The 22,282-nt window shown below is 37.4% G+C and overlaps 1 protein-coding gene across 1 annotated transcript in view; it reads left to right on the top strand.

Moving 5' to 3' along the window:
* LOC135714880 (acetylcholine receptor subunit beta-like 2) overlaps positions 1–8,513 on the top strand; it is a 46,260-nt gene extending 37,747 nt beyond the window's left edge. Inside the window, exon 9 of the mRNA XM_065238295.1 lies at positions 7,712–8,513. Within this exon, the coding sequence (XP_065094367.1) occupies positions 7,712–7,927 (216 nt within the window). The 3' untranslated portion in view covers positions 7,928–8,513. The remainder of the gene's footprint in view (positions 1–7,711) is intronic.
* Positions 8,514–22,282: the final 13,769 nt, after the last annotated feature.

Genomic DNA, 22,282 nt, shown 5'->3' with positions numbered 1-22,282 from the left:
CTTGACATTATTATATTATCTTTGCATTCTTATATTTCGTGGCAGATGCAATGATTCGCTACTTCAAGAAGAGTCAATATAATTTTCTCCCGCATGGTTTTGCTTTATAACCACGCCTAAAATATCAAGGCTATATGACGAGAGGTTCCAATACCGCTGAATACTTCAAAGTAAATAAAAATTTATTTATTTATAGAAATAATGATGAATTCATTCACTTTTACATTTGAATACAATAATCCTTCTCCTGTTGCTTCTGTCACGTACCATCTTTAAGTGTACTTACAAAGACATTTTAGCAATTTTCTTTTCTCGCAGCATAATTGGGAGTCACTTGAATGGGAAGCAGATCGACAAAGGTTGATATTTTTATCCTGGTGTTGAAATGACGGAGTAGGGGAAAATTTTCATCAGAAAATCCAGTGTCACGTTCAGTCTTGTAAGCGGTAAGCGTAGTCGACACATTTTCTGATATAATCGACTGCCTTTGCTTCCGGCACTTGCAAAATAAGCTATCAAATGACAGTACCAATTTAAAATGTCATACGACTGGCGCTGTCATACGACACTGTCGTCGAAAACCGTCACGAATGTATGTATTTTAGTTTTTCTCAAGCTGCTGATGTTGTGCTTGTGTAAATTCTGAAAATAGCAAGCAACGATGTCCTAGTAATAAAATTTCTGATCAGAAATGGTTTAATTCACGCTAAATTGAGGAATTAGAACGAAATCACAGATGTCGTATGATAGTTATTTGATAATTTTCTTTTTCCTCGAATGTTGTTCCACCGTTTGTGTTCTGTAAGAGAGACGACGTTAAAGCATGAAAGTACGAATACAAAAAGATTGTCGCGCACGACAACGAAGCGAGTATAGTAAAGAACGTCAACCGTTTCAACACCTGGTCACGTTTGTCAACCATCTTCCTTCGGAGACGAGCCAGCCAACGGCTGAAAGTCTCCTTAATAAAGATATAAAAAAAAAAAAAAAAAAAACCATCTTCCTGGAGATATCGTTTCCGGAAGATTTTTGCGTGTTGTAACAATTAATGTTCATGTTTAAGGTACGCCAAGGAATTGCCTATTTGCCTATTATTCCGGAGTTTTTTTGATCTTTTGGTTAAATTGTATGTAGGATTTTATATGACAGCAATATAATTTGCTTAACTGTGAGAAAGGACGAGAGTCCTACAATATGCTTGCCTTTGAGTAGGTGGCCACCATATTGCTTCTTAATACACATGATTATTAGAGCTAACTAAATGGTTATTTTAGTGCCATTATATGTTTTGACATGTATGGTCATGATTAGAAAATAACAAATTATCCTTACACTTTTGGCATTTTAGTCTTATTTCCGAAAGAATGAAAAAAAAAACATTTTCATTTAGTTCTCCTACGCACATGATACAATTGGTACCTTCTGTGGCTCATATTTCTGTGATCCTTAAAATTGAGTTGAACCATGCTTTTCAAAGTGTGTGTGCATTAGTCCAGGAGGTACAAAGGTTATAGTTCTACTGCTGATCCAGAGACCAATTTCAGGATGTCTGGTAACTCCCGCCCATTGCGAGCTTACTTTAACAAGCAATATAAAATTAACAATGGAACTGCAAGTACACTTCCAGATCTAGATTTTGTTTTTGTTTCTTTATTAAAGAGACTTCCCGGAAGATCTTGAATAATGCATTCAATCCTGCATGTATTTAATAAAGCATGATGCAAAATTCGACTTTAAATATACTTTGTCATTACAATAATAAGGAAAGATCTGTTACCCCACGACATTCTTAATTTAAAACAAATTTCAATACATTAAAAGGTAATCGAATATTATGCTCGCATGCACGTATTTTAAAATATGCATGAACTCTTGATTGAATGGAACCGGTTTTTTCTAGCCTCTAAAGGCTCTGCATGTTAAATATTTCTGTTAGTCTCAGAATTCCTGGCGTTGATTTTTTTTAAATTAAAGATTTCGAAACAATTAGCAATTAAATCAATAAATTTCGAATCATTTTTTTTTAATATTCCGAATATTGATTTTTTTTTTTCAATATATGTTGGGATCTTGAAATTCAAATAACTTAATTTGATAATTCCTTATGTAATCGTTATTTGAAATTTTAAGAACCTATTGAATCATCGTACAGTTTCCTCAGAGTTCTATTCTAAATTATTCATATTATTCGTTGAAATTTTTGAGTTTTCTTCAGAGTCTTTTTTTATTTGTTTTCCGTCGATCTGAAAAAAAAAACAAATTGAACGTAAATAAACATGTCATACAAAATAAAGTGCTCAGAGACTGATACATATGTTTCACTGATTTTATTTAAGTTATTTTATTTATTTAGACTCATATGTCTCAAAAACTCTTCGGAGTCGAATAACAGAGAATAGTTTAATAAAAACATATTCATGTGTAACAATGCCTTTAATTATAAGTTGTTCTTATATTTTCTAAGAGGTAACATTAATTTGGTTCTGCTTTCTGCCGTTATTTTCCTTTATCAGTGCCATCTCATTATGGCCTACTCTTCGTTCACTATCCGCTGCTTCTCCGAATGGTCTACAATTCAAAATTTGTAGAAACAATAGGGGATGGTGTGGAGCTGGACTTAGATTGGGAACTTTATTCGGATCTGGAGATGAACAGTTACCGAAATATGGCATGCAATCGGACTAACCAGATTGTGATTGGCTGATGTAATTGGATTGATTTCACCGTCCGTCGCCATCACCACAACAGCATCTGCACAATGACATAGTGCAATGAGCCAAAATCGAAAACCATTATCACATCGACGAACCTAAGGAAAGGTTATTCGGGATTGTTAACCTTTGGACTGCCATTGTAAAATCGACCATGATCGTTTACAAAAACACTGCTCATCGGGGACCATGAACAAAATGGCCCAACTTTGGGACTTACTGCAACGATCGGTATTGCAGTATATCAATCGACACTTATTGGATATCGCTAAACACTGGAATGGATTCACGGCAAATGGTTGCCGCAACTCAACACAACGGATCAGGAATGCTGAACAAACCACACATACTCTTCTTCCAAGAAAATTGGATTCACCTTAACATGCAACGGTATTCTCCAAAAAATTACACGCGGACTTGGGTGAGATTTTGCTATGGTCTCGCAAGGACATATGAAAACATCAACACCACTACGATCCATCTTTGGTGTAAGGGCTCAGAGGAAAATTCAACACCGATCGACACTTGCACGATTTCCACCGATACTGGAACCGGTCAACAATACGGAAGGCAGTGGCGGATACGAACAAATAGCCCAGTTTTCTGGAAATCTCACACCTGTAATCGGCAATCTATACACCCATCCGGATTAAAATGAGGACACTGCTTATAATTCACACACGAATTTCGGATATCTACGGATTCATCCCACCTGTTTCCACAGGTAATTATTATTTTAGTGTGTGTCCAATCGAGGCTACACGGAATACCATTAACACGAAACTTTACGATATTTATTCGATCTACTGCGATTCACCGATCCGGAGCAATCAACCGCACTGTTCGACAAGTGTCAACAGACTGGATATATGGAAATCCACAACTCTATCATCCACTACGGAATGGTTTGAATAGTAAACATGGAACGCTCAACACAACCGAGGAATGGCACCTACGAGCTACGATCACCGTCACTTGGATCTCGAAGTTTAATGTTCGATCGAAGTCGCATCCTCGCACAGTTTGAAAAAGTAGTGTAAGTTTCTGTTCAATATGATGCACATAAATGGAACGTCACATATCATATACGTTTACATTATATATCATGTAACGTTCTGACACATTTCATGCAATGTAGCAAATATTTTATACAAAAGCCCATTGTTGTAAACAACATTGTTTGCAAGTTGTTCGGTTGCGTGAAATGAAATGCAAGTCTACGTGAATGAATGTTTACATCACAATTAAAATTCAGAATTTTTATCTGTGCGGAACATCTCGGATCAACAAGGTTCGGGGTAGCTCATATTCAAGGTTACTTACTCCCACTACGATGTATTGGACTTCCCGGAATGCTGAAATGGGGCCAACACAACTATTCAAGTCAAAATCAAAATGACTTTACCAGCTGTGCCTCTCTGTAAGGTAAGCAGCTTTGCACGGTATATGCCTAGTTGAGATAGGACTACTCGGCAGAAAATTACATTCGCACCTCTCTTTTCGATACCTACCAAATCGGCTGTTATGTCATCTATCGAGACATCGCAGCAAATACGGATAGGAGGAATTTCATCACGCAATTTCGGAAGGTTCAGACGATGGACGATACGCTGAACATAGCTACGGTATCCACCAACATTTATACTCCAACCCTTTTTTTTGCATGTGCAGTGCATTATGTGCAGTGCAACTCATCATAAACGGATGGTCACCAATACGCAACAAGGTCATCCGATCAACAATTTCCCTGGGCACTGGCAAGGTTAAATCCTAGATTCATTCAGCATCCAACAGATTCGCAAAGGGTAGTTTTCTGTATTTGACTGTAAACAAACGGTTTCGGCGATTCCAACATCAGTTCACGGTTTCAAGAATTCATATACAAAGGACCACGGGCACACAGAATATCTGTTTTCATCGCCTATGGCACAAAGGGTGTCAGACTCCAATCCATCGGATTACGGACAGGGAACATCCGATTTTAATTCCAATGGTACACGGGCACATGGGTATTTGCTCTAACACAATATGGTACACGGAAACAATGGGTATCCGAGCCTTACCTCTCCAGAACGAACGCTAGGGGCGTCAGTGTTCATCTCCTACGGTACATGGGTACAAAGAGTCACCGTTTCCTACACCTATGAACCAGGACACTAGGCGTGTCCGCTTCCTACTCCTATGGTGCATGACTCCAATTAACCAAGGATAGGTATATGGATACATGGGGTGTTCATAATTCAGGCAACGGACGGGTGTTCGTTGTCAAATCCCGGCAATGGTCACACAATTACCACCCAGAGCATCCAGACACTAGTGGCTCACTAATTAGCATTTTCAACCGCTCACGGATGATTGTCAGCCACCAAAGCTCTCCAATCCTCATGAACAAGGGACGTTCACCGAGCACTACTCAATCAGATGAATATAGGGTATTCATCACATCATGGTCCAACGGAACCAGGAGCGCAAGAAATGGAACCGCATCCAAGTTGGTCAGTCGTCAATTGTGCTGAAGGCAATCGACTCTCACCACAACACCAAACACCAAAGGAGTCAGTATAATCGATATACGCATGCCAATAGGATTCGATCAACAGACGCTAACATAATTCGATCGTGATCAATATCACACTGATGCAATAGCTGTGACGAAACACCAACAAGGAACGAACAAGGCAAGGAATGCAGGCAAGCTAAGAAAATCCGAAGAATGTTATAGTAGGCAACGGAGATCTACTGATAAGTAGTTTCATCGCAAGCGAATCACAAACCATACCAAACTGAACCATCTTCATGCAACACAACCGAAACCGATTCGTGGATGTGGGTGAGAACATCAACGCATTCTTTCATCTGCGAAATCCAAGGAGTGGATGGACTGAACCAGGTTGAAGGTTGTTGAGGAATAGTACATAGTAAGGAACAAGGATCAAGGACAAGGATAGGGATTGGAAATTGCTAGTATGTACTAAATACCTAAAGGAAGAACCAAGAGTCAAGGCGGGCCATGATAAGATTTCAGAAATCATGGATTCCAGGGTGGGGAAGGATCTCTGCTCATGCTCACATTGTTTGCTTGTCGTGTTTTATGAGGAATTTTCCATCGTTGGGTTTAAGTAGTTATATCATCAACTAGATCATAACTTGTGTATTGTGATATGAGGGGCTCGGCTGCCTTTGACAGCCGTTTTTGCTTACTGAGCAGAATCGTGGGATCGAACCCAGGTCCCATCATATTAAGGAGTTTAAACTACTAAAACTTTCATCGTCGTCGTCGTCAGTGCCTTGTAGAAATGGTTACAGCAACTCGATCATAAGTGATATGTTGTTATATGAGGGGATCGGTGGCCTAGAGTGACCGTTTCTGCTTACTAAGCAGAAAATCATGAATTTAATCTCGTTAAATCGTTTTCTCCCTTAAGTGAACCCTACACGATTGCTGTTATTGACAACAATCGTATTGTTAATAGACTCATATTAACGTCAATGCATCGATATTGACAACATTTCTGTATTCACAGCATCAATATTATTGTAAATAATTCTCTTTCGCGTCAATATATTGATAGGTATGAGGTTCGCTTTAACTTGCAGCCATCACTTTAATCCAGCGTACCGTTTGCCAAAACGAACACTGCTGCAAACCCGACACCTTTTCTTCAACATCCCAGTGATTTCTCGTGGAAGTGCAGAGGATTTCTCGGCTTCCAACAACGAGTATCACGTCAACATATTCCTCCTATTCCAATTGACCTGCATTGGACGTGGCCGGCGCTGTAAAGGTTAAGATCATCAGTTTTACAGATTGAGGATGTATGTTAGTCCAAAGCATCCTGTTGGTTCACTGTGTAACTACAGGTGATCTACAGAGTAGCAACCGTGGGTTGTAAATCATGCTCATGTTCAAATCCGTTCGAAAAAGATATGATGAGCTGTGTACTCTTTGATTCGTTAAAATTGTTATTCATTGCTGAAAATGATTAATTTGCTTGATACACATAATCGAGGTACTTGGTCTATAGACCCAGTCTACATCCCATAAGCCTACTATGTTTGTTTACGTTATTTCGTTATTTCTAATGGTGAATTCGTTTATTATCGGGGTTGGAACAGTGCGAAACCGAACTTTTTGTCAGTGCGAACCTCAACCTGAGCTAGGTTTTTAAAACAAACGAGCAAACTGACGTTTGTCAGAAAACAAGCAGACCCAATCTTGATACCCGATCCAGGTTGGAACTGAATAATAAACGAATTCGCTATAAGTGTTTACGATTGCAAATATCGTACACGCTCTAAATTGACAACTGTGCCAATGCTTATAGATCTAAAAAAGTGTTGCAATTACCATTTTTGACTGTAATATATGTAAAATTTCTAATTAATTCCGTTCTTGGCGTTGGCGTACATTTATCTCGATCATAAAATTAATTGTATTTATAAAGGTGATTTATTGTTGCGTCCATAAATGGCCGCTACGTAGGCTATACATACACTTCCACTTCGAACTTTCAATTACACAAATCTCGGAAATCAGTGCCCAATCCCACCTGAAATTGCTACTTCATGTATGCTGCAGTGCAGCAAACGTGGAGTAACAATTTGAATGTTACACGTATCGTAGAAGCTTATATTTGTGCACTTAAAATTCGAAGTGGTTACGACAATAAGGATGTCACAGCGAAAATATTTGTGTCGTACACATGGTCTACCTGTTTCCTAGATGCGAATCACCGCATAACCCACCGTTTTGGAATCGATTTTTCATGGGAAGCGTGAGGATATAAAATCGAGCTCAATCAGAATGAATGCATAAATTTGCCAAACAAAAATTGATGTCGGTTACTGTAAAAGCAAAAGGGCAGGAGTAATGTGCTAGCAAAGTACAATTTGCCAAGTTGTATTTTTCTTTCAGCCCACCAGCGGTCCTATTTTTTAGTTCCACCTTTCCACATTTTCAAGGACCTTGTGAATTATCATATTCATTGTTCTAATTTCAGGTTGTCGAGGACTGGAAGTTCGTATCGATGGTGTTGGATCGATTTTTCTTGTGGGTATTTACAATTTCTTGCATCTTCGGCACGTTCGGAATCATCTGCCAGAGCCCGTCGCTCTATGACACTCGTGCTCCCGTTGATCAACAGCTGAGCGAGATTCCACTCAGGAAGAACAACTTTATGCTACCACCAGATATAGTGCGAATCACGTTGGATTGAATGTTTATAGGCTCGGTTTTGACGTACAATGTACTCGAACTTGATGTTTTTTTTATAGGGAAATGTTGTTCATGGTAAAAACACCTGTAACTCATTGACCTTTAATAGCAATCATTTGAATTATGCGGTACAGTGAAGTTTTATAACACACAACTATGCACTATGGTAAAATCCGTAATGTTTTATCATTATTGCATGAATAACAAATAATTCCCAAAGTTCGTATGCACAAAAATGATTTACTTGTGGTTGTGGATTGAAAAACAATTCGAATTGATCAAAAAGAATATTCAACACATATGGTTTTTATATTTTGTGCAAATACAAAATTTTATTCAGGTACACTACATTACAATAACATACCTGACCCGTATCTGGTCAAACGCCTGGGCTTTGATATTTTTTCTTAAAAATATTTTTACTGTTATTGGTTGGTTTTTTTGAATTTCTTTTAAATAATTTAAGAAAAAATAAATTTATGAGTTTTCAGCATGATGTTAATGTGTTCTTTGGCTTCACAGATTTTGGGATTTGATAATATGAATACTTATTACTAGTATTAAAGATCATGTGGTACTTTGCACAATAAGAAAATAAACATTTAAAAGCGTTCCTAAGACTTGCTCTGTTATCATTGTTAGATATCACATCACATCCAGGAAAATTGTTTCACCTTGGTTCTTAGATATTTTACCTTGGGTGGATCCAATTGCAGTGTAGGAACTAAAGTTTCGTACATCCAACAGACAGATATGAGGTAAGGTGCGGGAAAATCTGTAATTCACAAATCATCGCATCTTTGATTTTTTCACATATATCTGTAAAAATTACAGGAAAACTGTAAAACAGTTTACCGAAAGTTCAGATGTTGAGATTTCGGTAAAAAATTACAGAAATCTGTGAAATAATCTTAGTGTGATAGCTTGTGTAATGTTGCTTTCTTTTAAACTTTTGATTAGTTTAGCAAACTATTATTTAAAAAAAAATTGAATAACAGTGATTTTGTCTATACAATTAACTGAAAAAATGGTCTTGAGCAATTTTGTCGGAAAATATTAATTGTGGACCGGAAACGAACCAGCTCAGGTCTGAAATTCTCCTTAATAAAGATATAAAAATAATATTGTGGAAAGTGCTACTTATTCAGTACCGTCGTTTTTGAACCATTTCTGCATTCGTATATGGCTTGGAAAGCACAATTATACACTATGCCCAGGATCGTTGAGAAATTTACCACACCGAATATCTACTTTACCGGACTGAAAATTGTCGGAATCAACCCTGTTGCCGCAGCATGGTAAGCCACGCATTTCTTTAAAAAAATATATTGCAAGTATCGTTGCAAGTAGCATCACGTTCCCGGTTATACTTTTCAATACAGTCTGTCAATTGAGTGTTATGTTGTAACTATGATGAAAAACACTTAACTGCCATCGTTAAAACTTATCTTCTCGGTGATGATGAGCCCATCTGGCCCCTTAGCTTCACAGCTCCTTTCACAGCCAAAGCACCCGTTATCGCTTTTCATACTTTTCAAGTCCACCGATACTTCACGTCCCCTTCCCGGATTTTCCCGTTTCCGTTGCTAAGTATCATAAATCTGAAAGAGATCAGCTTTACGCTTTCACCATGCCTCGGGTTGAATAAAAGGCGCACAGGGATAGCGGTAAGAATGAAAGTAGCGTTCAGAAGGGAATCGCCAGTTTGAACGAGTTTCAATATCTGACTTTCTTCCGCCACTGATTCCCGTGATGGTGCTATTCGATGGCAAGAATGTTCAACAGCTTGGCAGCCACTTGATAGCTGCAGCTGGTAGATGTGAATTTTACCACTTCGTTTTCTTCTTCACTTTCATTGGCTACTCTAGGACAAAATTTACCATCTTCGGTTTTGTCTCTATTATTATTTTTATTCACCAATTCAAGAAGGGTTCTCACAATTAAATTGGGATTCTTGAGTAATATTTGACAATTAAAATTTAAGATATTTTTTTCATTTGTTTTTGTCAATACTTCATATCAGTCATATATACCTAATGACGCTAAACATATTTTTTATATTGTATCAGTTATTTATGTATGCAAATTGCTGCAAATCAGCTTCTGTAATTAAATCCCCGGTACAGTGTTGAGAAAATATAAAAAAATCAAATCTCAATCCTTCCCTTGATCACGCTTGATTTTCGTGCACAAATATCAATAATAAAACAGCAGCAGATAATGTTACAAGCTGTGATATCGTTGCTCCGAATATCAAGCTAACAAAACTCACCAGCTACAATTATCACCAAACTGTGGTGAGCTTGAGTTTCAAGGTTTTTGCTTTACACCAGAACGCGACCCGAAATCACCGCTGGCAGCAGAGAAGTAAAGAGAGATAGCAAACTATTCTATCTCTTTCTAAAAAAACGATGCGCAACGTAATCATTTTTGCGTCGAGTCAACTCTCACATGCTATTTCACATGTGATAAATATCCTCGCAGTATTAAAAGAGTTTGTAAACTAAATATCAAGCTATCAAGCATGATTTTTTGTTCCAATACCACGCGTTATATTAAGAACGTATGATAATCAGGCATGAAATCCCCGCATTTTTGCTGAAAAGTACCAACAAGTCAATTGCAATAGAAGATTTTTCACTGATGGATCACGCATTGATGGATCCACTGGCTTCGGCGTCTTCAATGAATACTCAACCGCCTTTCGGAAACTTCAGGAACCTTGTTCCGTTTATGTTGCTGAGCTAGCAGCAATCAACTTCGCATTGGGGATGATTTCCGATATGCCCATAGACCATTACTTCATCTTCTCGGATAGTCTCAGTTCGATTGAGGCTATTCGGTCGATGAAACAAGGTAGGCACTCATCTTATTTCCTTTCAAAGGTAAGGGAACAGATGAGTTTGCTGGTCGAAAGATCATATATGATTACCTTTGTATGGGTCCCCTCACATTGCTCAATCCCAGGCAATGAGAAGGCAGACTCTCTCGCAAAGGTGGGCGCACAACAAGGCGAGATTTATGATAGAAGAATTTCACATGATGAATTTTTCCCATTAGTACGTCAGAGTTCTCTTTTAAGTTGGCAAAACGATTGGACAAATAATTCTCTTGGGCGGTGGTTACATTCCATTATTCCAAATGTTTCTTCGAGAGCGTGGTTCAAAGGTCTGGATGTAAGTCGGGGATTCATTCGAGTGATGTCAAGACTTATGTCCAACCACTACTCGCTAGACGCACATCTCTATAGAATAAATCTCGTTGACAGCAATATATGTAGGTGCAGAACCGGTTATGATGACATCGATCACGCAGTTTGGTATTGCCCGGGTAATGACGCCTCCAGAGCACGACTATTGGATACCCTAGTGGCCCGAGGTAGACAACCCTTCCGTGAAGTAAGAGATGTATTGGGAACACGTGATCTTCCCTACATGCAAGCGATCTACGAATTCCTTTGTTTGTCTGATGTTAGAGTTTGATGTGACTATCCCCTCCTTTCCAAACAATTTCCCGCCATTGTGTCCCAGTCTTATCCTGTTCATGTGCTACTTGCCCCTGCCCAGCCAGGATTTGGTCAACCGTCCGAGAGTAGTATCTGAAGGAGGCTTCAGAAACCAGTTTCCTACCTAGATCCTTCCAATTGAAATTGTTACCTATTAACCTCGAGCTCGCCACGAGTAATTGGTACCCAATACTAACCTAGAAATACTGCTATTTAAAATGTAAATCAAACATTACTGATTTTGGCTCCGCAAAGTGTCACACACGACTGAGCCTAATAAATAAACGAACTAGTTAAAAAAAAAAAATCAGGCATGAAAAATCATTCATTCAGTACATTCATTTGCATTCGTTTGCCTCTAATGTTTTCATCAATAGAATTACGGAAAATGATGTATGAAGTTATTATAGGTTTTGATATTAGCTATATTTTTTTGTCAATAACTCAAATCTGTATCTCTTATACAGGGTGCGTGACGAATTTTTGCAGTAAATGACATATTTGAGAAAAATTACACCAGTTAGCTATTCTAGCAATGAATGTTATGTGATTTATTTTCTTTCGCAAAATATGGAAGTTGTAACTAATTTTATTCAAAAAAATCGCCTTCCCTTTCGACGACTGTAGCTAGACGCTTCCATATGCACGTTTGACAATGTTTTAATCCATAGATGTCATCACTACCTTGATTTTAGATTTTAGGGACTTAAGTGTGGTGTTAGGGGTTCTATTGGTATTCCGTTCGACGATGCTCCGTACAAAATAATCCAACGGATTGATATCGGGACTGCTTGGGGGCCAAATTTCTTTCTCCCAAAATTCCGAAATATTTTCCGCAAGCCATTTCTGTGTTTTATTAGCAGTATGAGCAGGTTCTCCGTTTTATCACTTTCTCAGGCCTTTTTTATATTATACACTGTTCTTTCAGACACATTTATCCACCGAATTATTTCTATTACGCTTACTCCGGCGCGCAACAAAGCGACAGCGGCTGACCGATTGCTCTTTTGTTTCGACATCTTTACGTTTACTCAACACTGTTTGTTTACATCTTACACCTAACAGTATGAGCAATTCAGTGCTGCCAAATATATCTAAATCATGATCCGCAAGCATGAGAAATTACTATTTGAAATTTACTGCAAAAATTCGTCACGCACCCTGTACATGCCGAACTAGAGCGGCTACCCCGTAGCGTGGGTAGATCACCTTTTCGTGGTGTGATAGTGATAAGTCCTCGGGTTGCCTGAACCGAGGATGATCTTGAAACAAGTTAAAAATAGTTAGTTAGTCTTGATCATCTATGCGATTCTTAATCTTCTATTCGTTGTTCCCTAGTTTGAAGTGGTTAAGACTTGGGTTCTGGTCCTTATCGGTGTCATTACTTAATTTTGTTGCTAAGGAATCCAATTTTGACTGACAAAGGGTCGCGTCTTTGGAGGGTGTTTCAACACTCCGAAGGGTATAAATAGCGGGACCTTTGTATTAGAGTCGGATCCTTGCGATAAATGCAAGAATGGCAACTTTTGGGCTAGAATGATATTCTTGCCACGTGCGGCCCGCGGGCAGCGCTGGTCTAATGATTTCATAATTCCGAAAAACAGTTTTTTATAGCAAGTGCGTGGAAGCAACCCTGCTGACCAATAGAATTTTCGTTTTATGGTGGGCTATCTGCATCCTGTGCGCCGCCGCGCCACGCCGCCGCCGTCGGTGCTTTTTCATACGCCGCCGCCGCCGACGATTTCGAGTCGGCGCGCCGCCGAGACCATTTTTCATACGCCGATGACGATTGTGCTTGTTAGATTTTTTTTTAATGAAAATGCAATTACCTCGATTCCCGATACCCATGTTGCTTATCATATTCAATAACTGCAAAGTATGCACATAAAGCAAAACAATATTAATATCAAAATACGTTGAAATTTTCATTTTTAGACAATGATTTTAAATTGATTTAAATAATATTTACGTATTGTGCATTGTAAGATTTTTTTTTTATTAATTAGTTATGCGCAAACATTTATGAAACTACGTATTATTTTCGGTGCACTTATTCCTTATGAGCCAAGGAATAAGTGCCCAGAATATACTAAAACAAATTAGCGTAAATCCATAGTTGTATAAGCGTTTGCGCAAAACTTACACAATGCGCGTAGCATTTACTATATTAGTTGAACACAAACACTTATACAATAACGGTTCTACAATAAATATGTTTGGTGTCTTCAGGCCGCTTACTCATTGGCTCATAAGAAATAAGTGCGCCGAAGACACTAAAAAGATTTTATGTAATCCCGTAGTTTTATAAGCGTTCACGCACAAATAATAAATAAAATTTGTCTTGTGATGCGCAATAGCTTTACTTTAATTATATTGATGTGCATTTGTTTACCCCCCACCAAGGCTATCGCGCCAAAAATAAAACGTCAAAGTTTATCATAGCAAATCCGTACGCTTTGGAAGTGCACGCAAGTGGAGCCATTTAAAGTTTAGTTTTTATACTGCTAAGAAAAATGTCTGGCAATCTGAACAAAATATCGTTGTCTTTCCTTTCTGTTGACACCAGTCATAGCAGTGAAAAATCCAGTGCAAGTTGGAATTACTTTGGGAAGCTAATGCATGAAAAGAATGGACGGAATACTCACATCATTCCGGAAAAGGTGTACCGTAAAACGGGGTATCTTTGATAATGCGGGTAGTTTTGATAGTATAATGTAAAGATTAAATTTACTCGCTGCGCTTTTTCGAAATTAGAAACATTGGTTCCATATTGTAGCTTAGGGTATTTTCGTTGATATCGTATATAGTTTTTATATAGTATGTGTTACATATTTAACAAACATATTAAAAAACAATTTTCGTGTTTTTCACCTGTTTAAAAAAGCACTCAAACTATCACTTATGAAATGTATATCCGATATAGCCATCACAAATTCAACGTTATATTCTTATTGCTTATGATGTTTTTTGAATATATACTCATTCAAAGTTTCATATTTAAAGAACTAAATTGTTTGAGTTTCACTCATTTTTTTCTACATTCATCGAGCATTATCAAAGTAACCTCAAATCATGAAACTGAAGTTCGGTCACAAAACTAAAAAAAATGGTGCAAATACTTTAATTCCCGTTCAACATATTACTAACAAATTGACTCTTGAATCCTCAGTACTTGTTTTAAAAATATAAAATTTGAAAAACATTCATTGCTATAAAAATGATTTAGAATATACCTTAAAAAACTATCAATGTTACCCCGTTTTACGGTACTGCAAAAATCACGTTACAAAATAACTCCCACACTAATGTATGAAGTAACTAATCAGAAATATAAATGAAATATAATCGGTTCAAGTGACTTTTCGTTTAAGTTCAAATGTTTAATGCGATATTTTTACGGACACCATAGTGGCACGCCGAAACACGCCGCCGCCGCCGCTGCCGATCAAGCCCAACGGCGTCACGCCGTGACGCCGCCGCCGCCGGTGCATGAATGATTCCTACGCCGCCGCCGCCGATGGTATGACCGGCGCACAGGTCTAATCTGCATCCTTTCATCCAGTTTCCAAGCACGTCGCCAACATTTACACCTTTTCCAGCATCTTACCTGTTACCGTTGGGACGACGTCGTCCGCAAAGCCAACGATCTTGACTCCTTTGTACAGTTTCAGTGTCACGACATTGTACGTTCCAGAACGTTGGACCAATAATGGAACCTTATGGAACTCTTGCTGTGATCCTTATCGATCTCTGTCCCATGTCTGTCTCATAGCCCAGATCCTGGTTTCGGAAATAACGCCGGAGAAACCTGCACATGTATTCAAGGACCCTCATTTTGAGTTGCGCTTCGACGATGGCCGATGGATTCCTCAAACATACTGGAGGTTTTAAAATACTCTTGGTCTACGAGTTCAGGCAGCCCTCGCGGCTGAAATATAAGCCCAAGTAACCAAAAGTTCCGCATTCAACGATTAAAATCACTTTCAAGTTTCTTCTTCTTCTTCTTATTTGCATTTCAAGCTTATTGCTTAGCGCATATTAGCTTATTGCGTGCACTTTCACAGTTATTAATTGAGAGCTTTCGATGCCAATACCAATGCATGAATTTGTATATTGTGTGGTAAGCACAATGATACTCTATGTCCAGGGAAGTCGAGAAAATTTCCAACCCGAAAGATTCCCTCGACCGGACCGGGAATCTATGAGGCCCCACTGACTAGGCTATGAGGCCCCACTTCTAAGTTCTCAGTGTTCATCGGATGAACTTTTTGACAGTTCATTGGTAACAACCCGTGGAAGCTAACGACTTTAAATTGGCTCACATTGGACTAGCCTATTGGTCCCAAGTACATCGATGAACGCACCCCATTCTAGTCGAAATTCTAGTACTACACTATGTTTGTTTTGATTCACTATGAAAGTTTTACAAATAAAATGAATAAAATGTTTCGAGTGGTGCATCGATTAGCTTGGGAGAGTACCAGAGCTGGGCCAAACAGTTGAGCACGTTTCTGAAGTACTGTTTACAAGCTCTTGGATTTTTTTTTCTAAAAAATATATTTTAAAATATCACAATTTTAATTTGAAAATTGTTGAGGAAATGCGCTGTAAAACGTGAAAGGATGTTGCTCGTGGTCATTGTAGAAGTGTGGTTTACTTCTCATTGTAGTTTGAAAAATTATCGAGAAAATCTATCAAAAAAAAAAAAGAATTATCCACGACTCAGACAAATTAAAAAAAAATTTGTACAAGGATCCCAAAAAACTGTCTACGTTGTTAATGAACAGCCACTAACCTGCTGTTCGATTATCGGCAACTCAGGGAAACAGGGTGTCAAAGCCGATATTTACCCTATAAAAAATCAGTTTTTTCTCCTATTTTAAAGAAAATTTAAGTGTTACAAGTTGCAAAAAGATGATTTTTTCAGCACGAGTCGTAACTACGAGTGTTGAAAAAATCGAATTTTGCAACGAGTTGCAGAAGATTTTTGGCACTCAAAAGAGTGTCGAAAAGTAGAACTTTTCGGAATTGCGTACTGAAAAGTAATACTTTTCGACACTGTTATCACAAACAAACAGGCGTAACATTTTGAAAAAGTTTTTCTTGAAAACATAGTATCTAAAAAAAAAATAGGACTTCAGTAACGACATCTCTCGGGCTTCTCTTGTTTTCCGCGAGAAACCCTAGCGATGTCGTTACTGAAGTCGCTAATTCGCAAACAATATTGCATAAAAGTTCTATAGCATGTATAGCAACGTCAAAGTGATCCGATGCCACGAGTAGTTCGCGGAACGGATAAAATTCAAATCAACCTTTCAATGCGTGAACGAAGATACACAATGAAGTGTTACGCCTGTTTGTCTGTGCTGTTATTTCAGTTAGAAAAAGTTGGCCATTATGTTATTGAAAACAGTGGCGAAAAGCTTACCGCTCCGAAAAGAAAATGGTTTGATTTTTCCAAAAAATGTTGGAAAAAGATATAAAAAAATCTAAGAACAATAGGATAATCAAAAAGTTCCAGTTTTTTTTCGGTCGTTGATCCCCTTAATGACTTTGTTATACGTTCTTGTTCTTGTACTTATTTTCGCCCAACTTCATCTTCAAACTACTCAATAATAATTTCTACCCCACTATCTCAACATTCAGGCCTGTTCCGGCTTTCCATATTATAGTGCGCAGAATATGAAATTCAAACAATTTAATACTACACGAGAAAGGCACTTGTCACCGGTTGGTTGATTAATCAGTGCTTTTACCTTTACACTCGCCATTTAAATACAAAAATAAGAATATTTTCCTGGTTCTCAACATTGACGTTAATTTAAATTACGAAGATAATTACAAGAGCAACAAGGAGGGAAAACTTTCCAAAAATGCTCCTACCGGGTATAATGAAACCTACACACTTAGAAATACCTAATATTACACGTGACCGAATCCATATTTGACATAAATGATGAGACGTAAGCAAACATGTCATGTAAAATTAAGTGCTCCGAGACTGAAAAGCTTGAAAGTACGTTTGATTGAGCTGAATTTCGCGTCTATTTTGACTCAATTTTATGTCAAAATTGATGCTCGTATATGTCAGTCTCAGAGCACCTAAATGTACATCAATTTTTCTAAGTGTGTAGTTTCATAGCATTCATTGAAAACTCTGCACCGTTGAGCTGGGAACTTTCAAGTCGAATTATACTTCTTCTTTTACTATTACGTCCCAACTGAAGCTTTAAGTCTGTCCCCAACCTTGTAGTTAATTAAGAATTGTGTATGCCTGTATATTGTTTGCATGGCATGGCATATAAATTGTACAAGCTATGCGCAGGGAAAACTGGACCAGGAATCGAAGCTGCGCCTTTGCCAACTGAGCTAAGGGAAGTCCAAAATAATACATTCCACATTAAAAATAAACTTAGCCACAGTGAAGTCACGTTGCCTTTGGTTGGAAAAATATAAATCGCGGCCAATTTTGCTTTAAATAGTTCTAGAACAAGAATTTTAGTAAAAGCAGCTATAGTTGTTTGCTCTTACGATAAAACATATGAAATAAAACGATGCAATGATTTACCAAATTGCTAGGATCAAATCATTTTCTCATGTGTATTAAGTGAATTGAATAATATTTTGTTTGAAATGATGCTCAACGTATTGCAAACATGTTATTAAAATACAAATTATTCAATAGGTTGTTTTCGAAAATTAGCAACTTTTAGCAAACCTTTAACGTATATTTTGTAAGATCACAATTAGGATTTTCAGGCACACTATGGAAAAATGTGGCGACAAGACACGATAAAAGTTTATTTTTATAAGTAAAACCTATGCAAATTACCTTTATACTATATGTGGCCTATAGCGGACACTACTGAGTTTAAATTGATCGCTACTGTAGTTTTAGAGAAGTTAATTTGTGAGCTTTAAAATGGTTTATAATAATCATATAAACACAAGTTTTTATTGTTTTATTACTTTTAAGTTTTTAACTGCTTATAATTTGCATTCCTAAAATGATTAGCTTTGAAGCCATATTTCATTATTATAATGTTTTTCTGTTGAAATTTTATTCATGGAAATATGTATAATAAACTACAAAAGCACATAAATAAACATATTAAAATCGAGCATTGCATTTTAGCACTTTTGGCCTCTCCTTAATATAAAAAGATCTATATTACCTATCACACATACGCCTTTATTATTGATAGTGTGATCCCAAATTGCAACCAAATTCAATGCAAATTGTTTCAATAAATCAAAGAAAACTATGGTGGTATTAAATGTCCTGTAGTCATCCTGCATGAGGGCAAACTCGAAAAAATGGAAATCGCGTAAAAGCAGAACTGAGTGTATTTGAAATCGTGTAATTTATATCTGTGCTATCAAAATGGGTGAGCTCTTGCGTGCAGACATTTGGCTAAACGGAAAGTGCAATAAATTTAATTTCCTTTCTATTAGGTCTGTTTCTGCACAAAACAAAAAATGTACAGAATATTATTCTCCTACTTTCTGTCTTTATCTGTCCTGGTAAGGGAAAGTAACAGAATTTTTGCAGCCCCTTTTATGCGGGAATAGACCTGCAGCTAGCGAAATGGCTTAGCATTACGACCGATGCCAACTCTGCGCTTAAATTATCGTATGAACTGAGAATTGTATGCATCATGATACTGTGTACACTGTGTGCTAGAAACATTACTGCTGAATTTCCGTAGACAATGGCTACATTTTTACAGTTGTTCAAAAAGAGTTTTGTTATGTCGTGTTAGATCTAAATTTAAAGCATGAAATATAAAATTCGATCTCTTAGTCTTCTACTGAATTGTTTTTTTTTTACTTTGATTGTTACGTCCTTACGTTACTTTGTTTTTCGATTATTTTCACAGTTATTACTTGAGAGTTTTCTTCAACTACAGGGCGAAGTTGCGATCATTCACATATATACTCCAGAGGCAGGGCAAGATAATCAGTCATATGAACAGTGTTTCCTGTGGGCCAAATCCGCGATCGAAATTATTTTACCACTAAAAAGTTAATTTGATTGATTTGGCGTCTTCGAAGAAGCTTCTTGGGAAAATAAACTCCTTCTTTTAGCAGTATCTCTTTTTTGAGGTGCAAATTTTGTTTTGCCCTTAGGTGAAGAAGTTTGGTGTCTTGAGTAAATTTGTAGGAAAGTCACTTCAACTTTGATGAATTTACCATAGCTCTGTCTACCGTTCGGTCGAGATCCAGGTTTAAAAGATCATCGGTAGTAGAGGCTTATCCTTGTGTAAAGGGCACCACCGTGGAGTTCGAGTTTGAATAAATCCCAGGTCATATTATATTATTATTATATATTCAATGATACATATTTAAAACAGGATCAAAACACATCTGGAAGAAGCAACTTAACATCATTTGATTTTGTCTAACGTATGTTTAACGTTTATATGACATACATTTTATTTTTCCTTTCCAGGAGAGAAAAATACATTACTTGTTGATTTATTTATTTATACACTTGCAAATACTTATTTAATCAGATTCGGAATATGAGTTATGAGGGAGCTTATTGTGTTCGCGAGTCCTTCGTTTAGGCTGGATTTATTGATTTAAATCTTGAAGTTTATTTTCAGCTCTTTGATGATGGGACATTTTTAGATTAATATTATAATGATTCACTTTTTTCAGCCTTCGTTCAGGAAAAACCAAAAAAAAAAAAATAATGCATGATTACAATTGCATGAAAACTGTTAACTGTCCAAATAACCTCGATGTGACTATTGATTCGCTTCTAAAGCCCGATTCAAAGTAAATTTGGACGCATTCAAGTGATCATAACTCAAGAAATAAACAACATACACGGTTGTTAAAACGTCAAACAAAAGGGTATTTATTCAGCTTTCAAACGATATATAACAAGTTATTACATTTCACCTCTTCGAACGAACTGTCGCACTTTACTTGTGATCGATGCCATCATGATCTGCACAGTCGCTGGTGACACTGTACCGGCGAACTTATTCCACTTTAAACGCATTTGTTGTGCATTTGTCACTTCTTTACAGCATCCTCGAAGTTTTCGCTTGACAATTGCCCAATATTTTTCGATCGGCTGAACTCAGGGCAATTCGGAGGATTAATCTCTTTGGCCATGAAATTAACATTGTTTACAGTATGCCATTCTAGTACCTCCTTAGAGTAGTGGCAGCTGGCTAGATCCGGTAAAAACATAACGTTGGTCTTGTGTTGCCGAATGAAGAGTAAAATCCGCTTTTTCAGACAGTCTTTAATGTAAACCTTCGACGTCATTGTGTGAGATGTGATGAAAACCTTGGTGTTAAGGCCACAACTGCAGATTCCTGCAGAAATCATTAGTTTCCGAGCAAACTTATCAGCAAAAACAAATTTATACCTGGAAGGGACATCCCCTCGATCAGTTGCCAGGTAAAATTTTCGTCCAGGGATTTGTTTATAATACATTTTGACATATGTTTCGTCATCCATTAAAATACAGCCATCAAATTTCGTCAAAACTCGTTCGTATAGTAATCGTGCTCGCTTTTTGGCCATTAAATTTTGTTTCAGGGAGCGCCCTCCTCATGGACATGGAGGTTGACGGTACTGCAGCAAAGCGTTATGTTCAATTTCTTTATATTTGCAATGATGATGATTTCCTATAGTGACACATATCACCTTCTTAATGCCTCAAACGATTAATTCTTGGATGTTAATAGAACTTTCTTGATGAAATCGGTTGCTTCATGCAGACTTAGCAATTCTGATTATTTCTGATTTAATTCAGATTTGTTCTGTATACATAGGAACTGGGAGGGCTTATTAGAAACTTCTCACCAATAGAGTAATCATCTTCTAGTAAATTTTGCATATAATTTTATTAATATTTTATTTTATTTAAGCATATTATTTTTGTTACAGTTAATTAGCATTAGCATACGATACAAGAGATTTAATACTACGTGCTCGTTTTTGCGTAAAATAATCAATATTTATTTTACTTGTAATTACCTTTGAAATTTTTTTTCAAGTTTTTTTTTGTGATCTGAACATTTTCCCAGTTTGGTTAGAAGTTTCGAAGCTAACGCATGTCCACAGGCTTGATAGAAAGATAGGCAGAAATAGTGTATCATGAAGAAAGGTTGCATGCAGGGTTGCTTCCACTCACTTGCTATAGATGAGTGATTTTCGGAGTTTTGAATTCGTTAGATGTTGTAATGGAGATATGTTTTGTTGGATGCGGGAGGAGTGTGGAGGGCGGGTGTTTGACACATAGAGCCTGTTGATTTCGCTTCCAGAGTGTCGCAGTCAGCGGTTTTATGATTCTTGAGAGCTCGCGACTCGTAGAATCATTGATTGTGACTGCAAGTGGATTTGGCGGGTTTTGTGTGTCGGACGCTTGCTTTTTGGCCTCTTCTTGTGTCTAACATGTGCAGAGTATCATTATAGCGTCTAATGGTTTTGAGATCCCTGGTTGCGTGAAATATATTTGTGAGAATATCTTTTTGAGAATTTAGTATTCACGTTTTGTTTATAGTTTATATTTTATTTCTTTCATGTAATTATCGTAAATAATAGTTATTCAATAATAGATAGTTCATCCATATATTCGTACTTTGACGCGAAGCGCTGTGGATTATGAGATGCTCGATGACCCTGGAGGGATCGATTTTGCGTACTGAGCAGAAAATCATGGATTTAACCCCAAGCTCTTCCACAGCACAACAAATCGCCGCCATCATTTGTATATTTGATATTGAACATTAACCTCGGAAACTATTTGCATATCAAGCGAAAACGTAGTCCTGTATTGTCGCGAAGCGTTATGGTTCTGAGATGCTCGATGACCCTGGAGGGACC

This window comes from Ochlerotatus camptorhynchus, unplaced genomic scaffold (genome assembly GCF_037179485.1).
Source record: "Ochlerotatus camptorhynchus isolate MF236.1 unplaced genomic scaffold, CSIRO-AGI_Acam_v1.1 ptg000752l, whole genome shotgun sequence".
NCBI lineage: Eukaryota > Metazoa > Arthropoda > Insecta > Diptera > Culicidae > Ochlerotatus > Ochlerotatus camptorhynchus.
This window is presented reverse-complemented; position numbering and strand designations above follow the sequence as displayed.